Below are 15134 nucleotides of genomic sequence, written 5' to 3' on the forward strand. Positions count from 1 at the left end.
CTTTCGACATCCAACTCACCCTCTGTCATAATTCGACCTACTCAAATCAAAACCATGTCATAGTTGGGTCATAGTTGGGTCAGAAGTCGGGTGGGCAGATTTTTGTCCACCCCAAACCAAACCAACCGACAATCTTTATCTCTTTCTTATTAGTCCACAGCTAATTAATGATTTGCATGAAAATATCTCAACGTAGTTTAAGCTAAACAGTCCAAAATGAATATGACTCCTTTGAGATTTCTTTCTTTTTTTTCCTAATCAATTCTCTTGGGACCCATTAATTGTGTTTTTCCACATCATTATTATGATAACATGTGCTAATGATGTGCATCGGCCTTGAGTTGGACTTTTCATGCTCATATACTCATTTATCTAAGACGAGAAGAAACTTACAATCTAAGAAACCCTTTCTATTTTCTAAAATAAAATATTATATATTTATTATAGACACTCCAATTTTATTTCTCATCTCTTGTTCTTTATGATGTGGTAGCACTACTGTCAAGTCATATCTTAAAAAAATTACTAACCTAACATTGTCAAGTTAACCCAAAAAGATAAATAAAAAAAATTTGTCTAACATTTTCCTTCGGAGTGGCCAACAATCTCTCATGGTTGCACCACGTTTATAGTTATTGTGGTGATTGCAATCACTCCCGACGTGTGATCCGATGGCTACAACTATCAGAAATGATGATTTTGACTACCCTGCATGGTGGTCGGAGACTTGGGTGGCACTGACCGAAAAACGGGGGCAAATTTTTTTATTTACATATTAAGAGAGTAAAGGAAAAGAAGTAAAATAAGAGTGATTGTAGTATTACCCAAGTCTTATTTTATTTTATTTTTTTAAAAAAAAAAGAGTAATAAATTCCGGCATATGCTGCCATGCTGGCAACAAAACTAGCCCTTTCTAGTATCAAAACAAGCTTCAATTATTATTATTATTATTATTATTTATTTTTTTTAATCTCAACGGCCAACGGGCAAGAACAGGGGCATTACAGTAATTCGGTAGTACCTGATGAAAGCTTCAACTGATAGCAACTAGCTAGCAGGAATAAGATGAAAAAGATGAAAAAAAAATGAAGAAAGATGCATTCTCAGTCACTCACTCGCGCGCACACATTCATTTTACAGCAGTTCCCATTAAGCTTTTGCCAAATCAATTGAATGATTGTCCTCTCTAACTGACACCTTTCCCATCTACTCCCCACCTCTTTGCTTTGCTTCTACTCACTCTCTCATCTCTCACACCATTTTTTGTAGTAAAGTTTCCTTTTATGTTTTAGCTTTGTTCTACTGTAAAGAAAGAATTGGGCTTTAATTCTTTGTTGTTAGTTTTCCTGGAAAGCTGGTACCCGTTTGAGCAAAAGCTCCAATGGAAACTGGGTCGAGCTCAAAACCTCTAGGCAAGGCCGAGAGAGTGAAGGGTGGTGGAGACGCCACGAGACATGGATCTGTGCCTCCGAAGATCGAGCCGTTCGTGCCGAGATTCGACCACAACCCGAGAGAGCTAAAATCCTGGGCCAAGAAGACCGGGTTTGTGTCTGATTACTCTTGGGGGACTGAGACTAGTGCCAGCGAGAAGAACGACAGCTCTGGGTTCGATTTGGAGAAGGGTAATGATCTGAGAAACGGCGGGTCGTCGCCGAAAATCGAGATTGACCCAGTTCTGGGCCGGACCAAGCCAAACCGTGGGATTGAAATCGAACCGGTGGTGAGGCATGAGAGGGATGGGACGGTGAGGGGTGAGAACCAGAGGAGGAGGACTCGGGATGAGCCTAACGACGATGAGCGCAGAGTTCGTTTGAATGGAAATGGGAGTGGGAATGGGAATGGGAATTTGAATGTGAATGTGAATGGAATTGTGAATAGGAATGCGAATGGAAATGAAGTCCCAGCAGTAGCCCCAGCGGCTGAGCCAAAGAAAGAGGACGGTGGTGTTGCTGAAAGAGATGCGAAAATCGATGTGTATCCTAATGAAGAAGAGCCTGCTCATGGAGGGTGGAGCCGGCCTTCTGGAATGAAATGTGGGCTCAGAGACAATCCTGGTTTTGGTTAGTGCTTTTTCACTATTTTGTTTATATGTTTTGGTGTATGGAGCTGCAGTTACTATTTTGCTTGAAATGGTTATATTAGATAAATTATAATGAAGTCTTTGGAGTAAGACATACATTTGATAATGATCAAGTAAAGCAACGAGGTTTGGATATGAATCCTGATATTTTACTTGTTAGAGCCAGGCCTGAATGTGTTAGAACAAGCCAGGTCTGCAATTGTTTGAGAATTGTGGATGAAGCTCTTATCATAGATTTTAGAGAAGACCCTGATTTAAAGGTTAAAATATGTATATATACGGTATTCTTTTAGAATGATTAATAGACCCTCTTTATTTATTTTTTCCTTTTTTATGTAGCGAGAAAAAACTGTTATTTTCCATTCACATCGTAGGAAGACTTGAATTGGGGTTCTTGAAATCGTGTTGGAGTGACTGCTAGGATTGAGTATTATTTCCTGACTCTTATCTGGTTGTTTAACTGCAGTACCGTTAATATATTATGGCCTGCAGCACTACCTATCTTTGGCTGGTTCACTAGTATTCATCCCCTTGATTATTGTACCAGCCATGGGGGGAACAGATGTAAGCAGCTCTCTTACAGTCCCATTAATATCTCGTGCAATTCAATAAGTTGAAGGTACTTATTATTTTCTACATAAACTATGACAGAAAGATACTGCTACTGTAATTTCAACAATGCTGCTGGTTTCTGGTATTACGACAATCTTGCACTCCCACTTTGGCACGCGACTTCCTTTAGTTCAAGGGAGCTCATTTGTATATCTGGCACCAGCATTGGTAATCATGAATGCCCGCGAGTATCGAAATCTTACAGAGCATGTAAGTACATGAAAACGAATAAATGTTTCCTTCTATCAGTTGTAAGCTTTTATTGCTTTGCCAGACTAACTTCAACGTTCTAACGAGGTAAAATTTCTGCAGTTATAAGACATTTATTGTTAAAATATAAATTTAATGATTAAATTAACCATTTCGTATCAGCTTAAGTGTTTGGGATAAGTGGTAATTGAGCATGATATCAGAGCCAAAAGTCCTGAGTTCCTTAAGCTTTTGTGATAAGTGGTGATTTAATGCCACAAATTTTAGATGATAAGTTTTCTGGTTGGATGAGAATGACTAGCATCAGTGTGATGATTTTTCTGTCGAATCATTTTTGTATATCATTGGTGGACATATACATGTGTGTGTGGCAGTGAGCTCCTTCTTTTGCATGTCAAAAGAATTTGAGATACGTGAAGTCCTTGAATGGTTACCCCTCTGTTTTATGTTTTGATCTGAACTCCTCCTTTAGTTTTAATATATTTTCTAACTGCAGAAATTCAGACACATAATGAGAGAACTGCAAGGGGCAATAATTGTTGGTTCAATATTTCAGAGCTTTTTGGGATTCAGTGGTTTGATGTCAGTTTTTTTAAGGTAAATCAAAAGGCTGATTGTAATATCTTCTTCTCCAGATCTTTAATGCTTTTCTGGGAAGAAGTAAAAAATATATATATATATTTCTTGTGCAAAAATTAATTGACTTTCTTAGATGCATTAGGTTTGCTGCTCCTAAGTTTTGTCTTGATGCTATTTATTTAAAGTTTCTTTTCTTTTACTCCAATTATGACAATGTAGTAGAGCACTTGTTAGGATATAGTTTCTTTCACAGTTAGCTTCGTTTTCACATGGACAGATATCTTAGCATTTTGGTAGTTCATATGATGCCATGTGGTTGTAATAAATAGTAAATTTGATGAGGAAAAGTACCAAGCTGTTCATTATTAACTTTCTACTATATTATCTTTGTTGATCAGATTGGTAATTTTCCAAATGTTTATTTGAGAATAAAAATTTTATTCTCAAGGGCTACCAGATCAAGTATCCCCTGCATATTGGACTTTGTCAGGTGTACTCATATAAGCAAGAATACATTGCAGGTTGATTAACCCTGTTGTGGTTGCTCCAACTGTTGCGGCAGTAGGCTTAGCATTTTTTAGCTATGGATTTCCACAAGCTGGTAGTTGTGTGGAAATCAGCATTCCACAGATATTCTTGCTTCTTGTATTTGCCCTGGTAAGTGGTTTTTGAGCAGATTAATTTTTCTGGATTTAGATTGTCCAGTCCTTAGTTGGCCTCTATATTTTGTAGAGCTAGTTGAATTTGTTCTAGATATTGAATATAAAGAAATTAGTTGAGTTTTTTTCTTCTTAATTCATTTAAATGCTTTTGCAAAGTGTTCAAACCACTTACTGTTGTACTTTTGTTGTATTTTTAGTACCTTCGTGGAGTATCCATCTTTGGGCATCGTGTATTTCGAATTTATGCGGTATATTTCTTACCTTTCATTATTCCATGACATGTTGGGAGAATATGTTAGTGGTTGTTACATCATATATCGAGTTTGTATGTGTGTTTGGGGATGATATCAATAAGCAAAGTGTTGTGCATACTCTTGGTTTCTGGCTCGATCATAATCTAATCCTCATTTTCACCAGTTTTAATTTTGTAACTTGATTATTTGCGTATGTTAGCAATGATACTTGTTCCAACCCTGGTCAGCATATCAAAACTCCATGTTGCACTGAACTAAGGTTCTTACTTTGGGCATAGCCTCAAAACCTAATCCATCAATTATAATTTTATAAAAAAATATTTTCTTTCTCATCATCAGCCTTTACGTCCTCCTTTATGGGCATTCAGCTTGATGCTTCTATCCAACTGATATGATCCCTGATGCATTCTTATAATCATCTTGTATCTTAAAATCACCTCTTATAGGCTTGTTAGCACACTTGCTGTGTGTTCGGTTGAAGGTGCCAAATATTAAGTCCAAGCATATCAAGCATGACAGCAAGCATTTCTCAATCTGACATAGGGATCCGTAAAATAAGGGGTAATGTAATAGTGAAACAAAGAAGAAAAGGGGATTTGTGGTGGGGTGGGGAGATTAAACATTGGGAGGTACAACCCAATCAGATTGGGGTAATCCTATTAAGAACATTTTTTTTGATAAGAACATCTCTTATCTTATCTTTTTCCTATTAAGAACATCTCTTATCTTTTTCCTCATCCAAGGAAACCAGTTTTAAATTACCATGAAAATGGTCTTTTCTTTCATGCATTCTGCCTTATTCAAAAATTAGTTGGTCCACATCATGGTGACAAATTTAAGTACAGTACTAAAAACCTAACCAATCCATCCTTCCAAGATAAGCTTTCCTGTAAACCTTATACATTTCCTTTTTGTTGTTGCGTTTAATTGATGAGGAACTTTAAATGTTTGTGTTCGGTGAATATGGATAGCACTTGGTCTTACAGAAATATTTCAATCATGCAGGTTCCACTGAGCATCATGATTATATGGACATATGCATTCTTTTTGACAGCTGGGGGAGCTTACAATTATAAAGGCTGCAGCCCTGACATACCTAGTTCGAACATGTTAATTGATGCATGTAGAAAGCATGCATACACGATGAAGCATTGCAGAACGGATGTTTCAAATGCATTGAAAACTGCTGCATGGGTCAGAATTCCCTACCCTTTCCAGTGGGGTATCCCCATCTTCCATTTAAGGACTTCCATGATCATGATCGTAGTTTCACTGGTTGCATCTGTGGATTCGGTTAGTATCCCAATAGTTAACATGCCTATGTGGCATGATTTCCTGCAGTTAAGAAGAAACTCTTGTGACGTGTTTTTTTTTTTTTTTTGAAGAAAGTAGAATAATTGAGAATGCAAAATCCCTGTTTTTATGTTTAAATAATTTTGATTTCTTTATATAAGAGCACTAACTAAACATAGAGATGGAATTATTATTTTGACACATGCAAGTTGCTGCACCAAACCAGGTTGGAACATATCATTCTACATCTTTGCGGGTTAATTCAAAGCCTCCAACTCCAGGGATTGTCAGCCGAGGAATTGCATTGGAGGGCTTCTGCAGTATATTGGCTGGAGTTTGGGGTTCAGGAACTGGGTCAACCACCTTGACAGAAAATGTGCATACCATTGACATAACAAAGGTGGCAAGTCGAAGGGCAGTAGAAGTTGGAGCACTTTTCTTGATCTTCTTTTCCTTTTTAGGTAAGCATCATAGACATACCTTAAAAAAAACAAACCGACATTGAGACTGAAATCCTTCTACAGTTGAATATTCATGAGGCCTACAGATTGGCATGATATGCATATGGATATGTGGTTTAGACACTAATCAGAAGATACCAGAATACATCCTAGCCAATCTGTCAGGTTTGATGCCTGAGATGAATTATAGGAGTTTCTCATATGCAGATTGGATTCAACATTTGAATCCCCTCTGTTGATAATGTAGCTTACATATCATCACCCATCAGTGGTATATTTCTTTTTTAGTTTTAATTTGGATTGGTTCCTTGATTTTTCACTTGTATTTTGTAGGAAAAGTTGGTGCAATTCTTGCCTCTATACCGCAGGCATTGGCTGCTTCCTTACTGTGCTTCATGTGGGCCCTTATTGTGGCATTGGGTCTATCAACTTTGCAGTACAGTCAAACAGCAAGTTTTAGAAACATCACAATAGTTGGTGTTTCATTGTTTCTTGGGTTATCTATTCCTGCCTATTTCCAACAGTATCAATCTGAATCCAGCTTGATACTGCCAAGTTACTTTGTTCCTTATGCAGCAGCGTCGAATGGACCAGTCCGCACCGGCAGTACACAAGTAAGTCACTCTTCCCTGGGATAAAAAGGAAGTAAGAGAGAAAGAGAAAAAGGAGACTCTTTTTTGTTAAGTATTTCATTTATTTGATTTTGCAATGTCATTTCTTGTTTCCCTCTTTCCTTATGATAAAGAAGAGCTAATATGTCATTTTCTTCATGGGATATATGTTTCAGCTTGATTTTGCGATTAATGCACTTATGTCTTTGAACATGGTGGTGACGCTTTTGGTGGCATTTGTACTAGACAACACTGTCCCAGGCAGCCGGCAAGAAAGAGGGGTGTATATATGGTCACGTGCTGAAGAGGTTGCAACTGACCCATCTTTCCTCTCAGACTATGCCCTTCCAAGAAAAGTTGCGAAGTGTTGTTGTTGGGCAAAATGTTTGGGGGTGTGATTGATTAGAACACAATAGCATTAGCAGTCAAATATTAGGAAATCCCTCTGCTTCAAGACCACTTCCTGGAATTTTCTTTGGGGTAGGGAAGCAGTGGAGATTGGAGATAGTATAGCTGAAACCAAGAAATAGGATAGTTCAACATACATATATCAATAACTCTGTACACGAAAACTGTAATTTCTCATGTTACCAAATTAGTGAAATTGTCGGTTGTAGTTGACATAAACAGGGTTGATTCCAAATCATATCAATATTCAAAACATTCTTTCAAAGACCCTATAGATCTATCTTTTAGATTTACGTCGGCCAACAAAGTTTGTACAAATCTTCTTTTGTTTGGCACTACCCTCGACCCTTATTCCGAAAGGAGTAATTAGGGGTGACTATGTGGCCACTTCTTAATAACAACAAAGAGGAATTCATTTGGACAAATTTGTTTTTAGGCTGACATAGCAATGTCACCATGCAATGCGATAGAGCGTAAGGTAGTCATACATAACAAAGTTTTTGCATCTCATTTAACCAATCTAAAGTAAAATCTTATTTATTTATGGTGCTCTCGTAGTCACTATGAAGAGGTGGTCCGTGTGCTTTTTCTTCTCTCTTCAACAACATTGCAGGGACCCAAAAAAAAAAGGGTTTAGAGTTGTAGGGAGGCAGTAGTGAAAATGTTATTTTGCCAATCCTCAATGAGGGAACGAAGGGCGTGGTTGGGGGAGAGCTGTGTGTGGTTGAGACGTAAGTTTGTCATGGGTGACGTATGACGCCCCCTTTCTAGCCATTCCATTATTGCTTCTTGCTCATATGAAAATCCATCCGCTGCCACGTGCGGGTTCTTCATTATATCCTGCACCCAACATTATCCATATCAAATTTCATCAAACCTACTCTTATCCATAGTCACTGTGTCACAGTCTCACAGAGTAGAATAGTAGATAAACAAACATATCCCATTGAATGTGTTGGAAATGGTATAGAAAATGGTTTAAGGCCCAAACCTGAAAAATGGGGCAGAGGAAAGCTCTGGGTATATCATATGAGTCACCTCCATTGATGACAGGCCCAGATCCTCCTCCTCCTCCTCCGCCTCTTCCCATTACCTCATCACTCTTGTTCTTCATCTTGTTCAGCTCTTCCATTACCCTTGTCATGCTCAACCCTGTATTGGACAAACACCTCAGTCCTAACCCCGCAAACTCCTCTGCCAGATCCAACGGCCAATCTCCAGCCACCTCATCCAGAACCTGGGCCAGCCCTGCACTGCCCATTGCCATTGCCTCCTCAACCAAACCGGCCCAGTTTCTCCCCGTTAGAAGATGTAGCATTACACCCCCAAAACCCCGAATATCCACTCCCACGTCGCATTCATCATGGGCCTCTGAGGGCCCATAACCACTGATCTTTGCCACACGATTGCGATCAAGGAGGATGTTGGAGGAGGTGAGGCTGCCGTGAACAATGGGCCTGGGCCGGACCAAGTGGAGGAAGCTCAGGCCCAAGCAAACCTGGGTGGCAATTCGGATCCGATCCTGCCACCCGAGGGCCCGGTTTCTTTGCCCAGAGCTTCTGCGGGTGTGGGAGGAAGATAACACGTCTCGTAAGCTACCATTGTGCATGTACTCAAACACAATGCATTTTAGCTCGGAACACAAGCCAATCATGGCAACCAAATGCGGGTGTCGGATATTGCCAAGTAGATCCACCTACATATAGAGTGTCAATTCTAGTCAAACTTGGATAAAATAAAATAAAATAATACTAATTATTTTATCATGATCTTTTAATTTTGGTTGGATTAACTCTGTAAATGGAATTCTTAGAATACTAATTATTGTTTTTAATAAATGGCACCTTGGGACCCACACGGCCACACCCCCCCTCCTCACAGAACAAGGATCCTCTCTAGAACCGAGATGAACCGGTTCCTAATAAAATGAGAGTAAAAATAAAAAATAAAAAATAAAGAAATTACCATTTTACCCTCGTGTTATAAGTAGTGGAATCATCTCCGGTTCTTGGTCCCCTTTCACCAGGAAAGTCCAAGAATATACTTCTAATTTTCTGTGGCGAATGTTCTACTAGAAAATTTTGGTCAAATAATCTTTGGGTATATTTATTTATGATTAATTTGAGAAGGGCCACTAGAAAACCGATATTTAAAGATAGCAAATAATATGTAAAACATATTCAGAGTTTAATCAATTTGAGCAATCAATTCCAATCAAGTGTTTTTGCCCTAATCATACTTTGAGCAACCATTTTTATATTGCTTGAAGGATGCATATAAAAAGTAGAGACGAAAACAAAAAGAATTCGATATTACTTATGGAATATATAGAATGATGCTATTAGTTTATTATTTATTAATGTAGTTTTATATGATTAGGTTCAACGGTGTCCCTTTATAGATGATCAATTTAATGATTCAAATTAGATTTTACAAATGTAATGATATAAAGAAATGATTTCTTTCCTCTTTCAGTCCTTCTCCCATCCTCATAATTTTTAAAATTATCGTCGGATATGTGAGTCTATCTGAGAGCTTATTTGAGATTGCATTTAAGAAATAACACTTTTAAGTCAAAAAACTTTTTTTGACAAAAGCTTCATTTTTAAACTTGTCAAAAGTGCATTTTTGTTTTTTGTTGTTATTTTTTTTGGCTTTTTAACCCTTAAAAGCGCTTTTAATTTTTTTACCAAACAATTGCTCTTTTCTTCCAACGGACTTTTAAGTGTTAAACGTATTTTTAGGCCACTCAAACGCATACCTAAATAGACCCCGAGTCTCATGAGACCCAAAAATCCAATGATGATTTTAAAAATTGAAAGGATAAAAGAAAAATCGAGAGAGGATTTATAACACGTTTCAGTATGCCATTCAAAATTTTAAATAATGTGCAACCATGTATACGGTTACGGATCCTCTGTGATGTGATTTTTTGAGACAATGATCAATCAAAGTAATAAAAACAATGGAGTTATAGCGTTTGGCTGTTACCTTAGCTTGGAAAACTTCTTGGGATATGTCAGAGGTTGAAGTGAGCATTTTGACTGCAACTGTGCCATGCTTCATGCGCCCTCGATACACATTGGTCCAGTCCCCTCCAGATTTCAACCTCGTACTCTCTGAAAAATCCCCAGTGGCTGATCTGATCTCCTCGGCCGTGTACTCCCTAAAACCACATCTCAATTCATCAAGCTTTGTAGCCATTCCAATGGCGTCTTTTTCTCTGCAAAACTCAATCCTCCGGTTGAGCACATCTCTCTGCCGCCGCAGCTCCTCGATCTCCCTAACCATCTCCGCCCTTGTCGTCACTTGCTTTTCCAGCTGGGTCTCTGAGTGTGTCTTTGCCAATGTGGACATCTGAAGCTTGCTAGAGAGCTCGGTTTGGAGCTGTAAAAGTGAGCTTAGCCTGCTCTTGCTTTCTTCAATGTCGTTTATTACTTCGTTCATCTGTTCTTTTTCAGCATCTAATTCTTTCTCCAACTCTGATCGATTTTTAGCCTCCTCTTTTATCCCAGCTTCAAGTTCTTCAGCCTGCATAAGAGTGAAGGATTTTTTTTTTTTTTTTCATTTTTCTTTCTCCAAAAAGGCAAAAACTGAAAACCAAGAGCTTATATCTATATATATATTACCCGATGAATGCTTAAAGAAATGACCCATTTAGCTTTTGCATGCTTTTCAATGTTGTCCTTGGCTTCTTTTCTCTTCAACTGGATTTCCTGCTGGGCTTCACTGATTTTACTTCTTAGAGATTCGATTTTTTCTCTGGGACTCTGACATTGTGCCAATTTATTATATAAATGTAATGGAAATCAGTATATATAATTGTGAAATGCTATTGAAACTCATAACAATACTTCTCCAAAATTATGTCGAAATTAGAAAGGAAAGAAAGAAAGAGAGAGAGAAATGGAACAAAGCTAATGATGCATATGTTTATATGTGGTGAATATATTTCCACATCATTAAATGATATGACACTCCACTTTGGGACAGGGAAGGCAGTTGATAATGGCTTTGGTACACTTGCAGCCAAACACCCCCATATGCCATCACTATCATAACGGTGCTAGAGTCAAAAGAAGGATAAGCATGTAAAATATTTCATCCGAGTTAGAAAGCGAAGTGGAATTGTTGAACAAAAACATCATTTTCTGCACAGCTACTCCAAATCCAAACAGGAACAGAAACAATTGTAATTGTAACCACATACTGCAGAAGAAATATCTATGATATTTTAGTTACCATGTTGGCATAAGTGTTTTCCGACATATCTGACTCTGGGCTGATCTGGAAACCGTCATTCTCCAGGGCAGGATCATCTCCATCAAAATCTGAAGACAACAATTGCTGGAAATAGCTTTCAATTTCTTGGGCATGACTTTCCCACTCATTTTGTGAATTGGGTGACTGCAAAGTGGATGAGCTACGAGAATTTCTATCTGGAGTATCGGCAAACAGTCTTCCAAGCCAACCTCTGAGAGAAGCCTTTTCTCTCATATTTGCAGCCATAACTCCTTCATCATCTTCCATGGTTCCTTCATCATTGTGTCCTCTGAGGAACACCTGCTTTCCTCCACAAATTATGTAAAATTCACAAAATTCGGGCTTGTGCTGATGAATGTAAAATGACCGACTAATCGTGTTCTTTGATTTCCTATGGAGGTAAAAAACCAAACAGGGAAAAAGAGGTAAGATACAAAGACAGATGATTTATTAAAGCAATAAAGGCATCTAAATTAAACAAATTCACCTAGGAATCTCCAAAACATATATAAGACTATGAAGCTGAAACAAAAAATGCATACCACGATGAGGACTTCATGAATGTAAACCCCATGACTAGTTTGGTTATTTGGAGGCCAGAAATCAAATCTAGAATGAGCTTCTGAATAGGTTCATCATATTTCTCGACTTTCAATATCTCAGCCTTTACCTATAAACGACAGAAAATTTTTGAAAATTATTAGAGGTAAATCAAAAGCAATAGGTCCAAAATCCCAGCAGGACATCAGAGAACCAAATCACTCAAACCTTGCCACAGAAAGCTATGTACTTGGAAAGGAACTTATCAATCTTTTCTTGCTCGAACCTCCTAAGAACTTCTAGTTTCTCTTCACTCACAACGCTTGCCGGCAGCTTCCCAACTGAAACAGAGACATGAAACTAATAAAAGCCCATTTCAATCCGATTCGGAAACGCAAAGAAAACTGAAAACAAACTCTGTTTACTTACATGGGGTGTAAACAAAATCCATGGACATGTTGTAAGTTATATGGAGAATGACGATGGAGATCGGAAGAGAATTCCATTTCCTAAGCGCCCACTCCAAGGTCTTGAATCCATCTTGTAAATCATTCCCAATAGCAACATAGACTTTCTCTGCTTCAGCATCCATTGCCTAGCTACAACAAGCTACTCGGACCCGTTTGATCGATGGAAACAAGAAAGAGCCCGAGTTTCCTAAATTCCGGCGAGACCCAACAGCGGAAAAGGACACGAAAGTTGTTAGGTAAGCAAATCTACAGCGGCTTGAGGGATTTCGTGTGAAAGTTCCGTGGAAAAGGCCAGGCCAGGACAATGTTGCGGTGGATTGAATTCTCTTTTCAAAGGGAGAGAGAGAGAGAGAGAGAGAAAGGGGAAGTTTGGTTAAGTCGGCCACGTTTGGACTTTAATGTATGGCTTAGCGACGATGTCAAGGTTGTGTTCTCTGCTCTTCCATGGAACGCACTTTCTTAGAAAATGTCTATTTGCCATCCTGGGCTTTGAATTGAATCTTGTTGGTACTTCAATCCTCCTTTGTCCCCTTGATATTGGTTACGAATTAACTGATAGAATGACACAAAAGCTGTGAATTTGCGTCGGAAACAAACAATATAATAATACGTCGGTTTATCTAATTGGTAAAGTTTCTTGCTATCCATCAAGAATATTGGAATCAAATATTAAGAGCATGGTATCCGATTATAAGGTTATTAGATTACTACAATTTTTATTATAAATTGACGTGATGTACGTTATGTATGAGTAGTAATTCAAGTTTGTGTCGTGTCAGTGGAGCCATAGGTACATGATTATATGAGTCAGTACAAATTCGATTAATTTAATTAAACGAATTAAACCCTTCAATTTAATATAAATTTTTTAAAATGATCCGATTAATACAATTTAATATCTTTATAAACAAAAATTATATCAATTATACACATTCACAACTAGATTCATAATAATTGTTATCCAATTACCCATAATTATAATTAATAAACATAAACTAACTTTTAGGGAAATATCTAATCGAAATAATATCACCGCCCAATAAAGTCCATCTACATTAACATAAACAAACATATAACAATAGAGAAAATTACATTCCAATAAAGAATTCCAATAAAGAACATGATAAAGTCTTCTCATTAAGTATCAATATTAATTATTAACCGAACGGGAAATAGATGGAATTGAAATGTAACTTAAATTTATACTGGTTAAACAAGTTGATCCAAAATTAAACCATTTATAACTAGTGTTACAAGTGATGAAAAATTTGTATTACCTTAGGAAAATTTCCATTTCTATCTTTCTTTATGTGGGTTGAACTTGATTCTTATAAGATCATCATCTTTTTATAGAGTCCTGCTATGCGGCTGCCCTAGTGTGCGACATATATTAAAAAATAAAAATAAAAATAAATTTTGTCATTTTTTTTTGTTAGTTAAATTTTAATGAGTTAATATTTAATTTTTAATGCCTCAAAACTTGTTTTTAGATTCAAAACTAAAATCTAGGATTGAAAGTTAACCCTTTAGAGATTGTATCACCTAAAAAGGATTCGATCATCCTAAATTTGGTGCTAATGCTTTAAATTTAGTGTTAATACCTCAAATTTAAATTTTCTTTTAATATTTCTCTTTTTCAATTTTTTTTTTTAAGATAAAAATAAAAATTTGGCCACATCAAACGTTGAAATGACCCCAAACTGCCAAAAATCTTTACTCTTTTATGACTAGAGCCACCAAGGCCCAAGAGTCAATAGCCACGTGATTTATGTGAAGTATAAGTCGCGTGCCGAGTAGTCAAGAATTATGCAAGATTTCAAGGCCATTGACTTCAAGCACGCCCGATATTTTTACATATTCTTAGTTCTAAATTTTGTAAATATAAGGCTTTTTGAAATTTGGAAAACTACTGTTTAATAATAAAAAAAAAATTAAAAAAAAAAAACACATAAAGTCCTCCCAAAAACAATCGTTGAGTAATTTAACATATTGGTGACTCAAATTGTCGGGGGGGTGTAGCTCATATGGTAGAGCGCTCGCTTCGCATGCGAGAGGCACGGGGTTCGATTCCCCGCACCTCCATGCGTGTCACACGTGTGCACCAGATTCAAGGGTTAACTTGAGATTATAATAAAGGACTTTTTGGTCTTTTTCCGTAACCCCGTTGGTCTATTAAATATTGGTGACAACACTGACAAGTGATTTTAATGACGTGGCACAGCTCTGGATTGGAACTTAAAAGACCAAAAAGTCCTTTATTATAATCTCAAGTTAACCCTTGAATCTGGTGCACACGTGTGACACGCAGCCTGCTCAGCAACCAACAAAAATAATCTATAGCATGCATTTGAAGTCACTAAAAGCAATTGTAATATTTTTAAATTATCTAATATTTTTTAAAAAAATTAATTCCTTTATTTTTTTAGTACAGGAAGTAAAATACTAATAATATAATTTTTTTTTTGCAAAAATATATAATGATCAATTTGATACATGAAATTTATTTTTAATTAACGAGAGTGAAGTAAAGTGCTGTTATGATTCTATTTAAGTTTTTGAATATCTTATCATTGCAAATCTCTTTTTAAGGGTAAATTTTACATGATGTTTGTATTATTTGGTATCAGAGATAATTACCAAGTTGAATGGAGAATCGGATGCAATTCCTTGAGTATAAAATCGAATGTGTTG

At 37.1% G+C, this 15134-nt stretch overlaps 2 protein-coding genes and 1 non-coding gene across 3 annotated transcripts; 2 read left to right on the plus strand and 1 right to left on the minus strand.

Moving 5' to 3' along the window:
- The first annotated feature begins 1081 nt into the window (after positions 1-1081).
- Positions 1082-7440, plus strand: LOC132168572 (nucleobase-ascorbate transporter 11). Its single transcript, XM_059579570.1, has 10 exons — positions 1082-2060; positions 2547-2644; positions 2732-2902; positions 3399-3499; positions 4003-4138; positions 4341-4391; positions 5403-5690; positions 5917-6151; positions 6485-6765; positions 6939-7440. The coding sequence occupies exons 1-10, from the start codon at positions 1382-1384 to the stop codon at positions 7158-7160; spliced, it is 2262 nt and encodes a 753-aa protein (XP_059435553.1). The 5' UTR covers positions 1082-1381; the 3' UTR covers positions 7161-7440.
- Positions 7426-12934, minus strand: LOC132168571 (putative U-box domain-containing protein 50). The gene is made up of 8 exons (XM_059579568.1): positions 12403-12934; positions 12202-12314; positions 11976-12103; positions 11413-11824; positions 10800-10940; positions 10162-10701; positions 8162-8866; positions 7426-8010 (listed from the first exon to the last, which is right to left on the minus strand). Exons 1-8 carry the CDS (start codon positions 12563-12565, stop codon positions 7804-7806), a joined length of 2409 nt encoding a protein of 802 aa, XP_059435551.1. The 5' UTR covers positions 12566-12934; the 3' UTR covers positions 7426-7803.
- Positions 12935-14452: 1518 nt separating this feature from the next.
- On the plus strand, positions 14453-14525 carry TRNAA-CGC (transfer RNA alanine (anticodon CGC)). The gene has a single exon. It is a non-coding gene; the product is annotated as a tRNA-Ala (tRNA).
- The last annotated feature ends 609 nt before the right edge of the window (positions 14526-15134 follow it).

This window comes from Corylus avellana, chromosome ca2, assembly GCF_901000735.1.
Source record: "Corylus avellana chromosome ca2, CavTom2PMs-1.0".
NCBI lineage: Eukaryota > Viridiplantae > Streptophyta > Magnoliopsida > Fagales > Betulaceae > Corylus > Corylus avellana.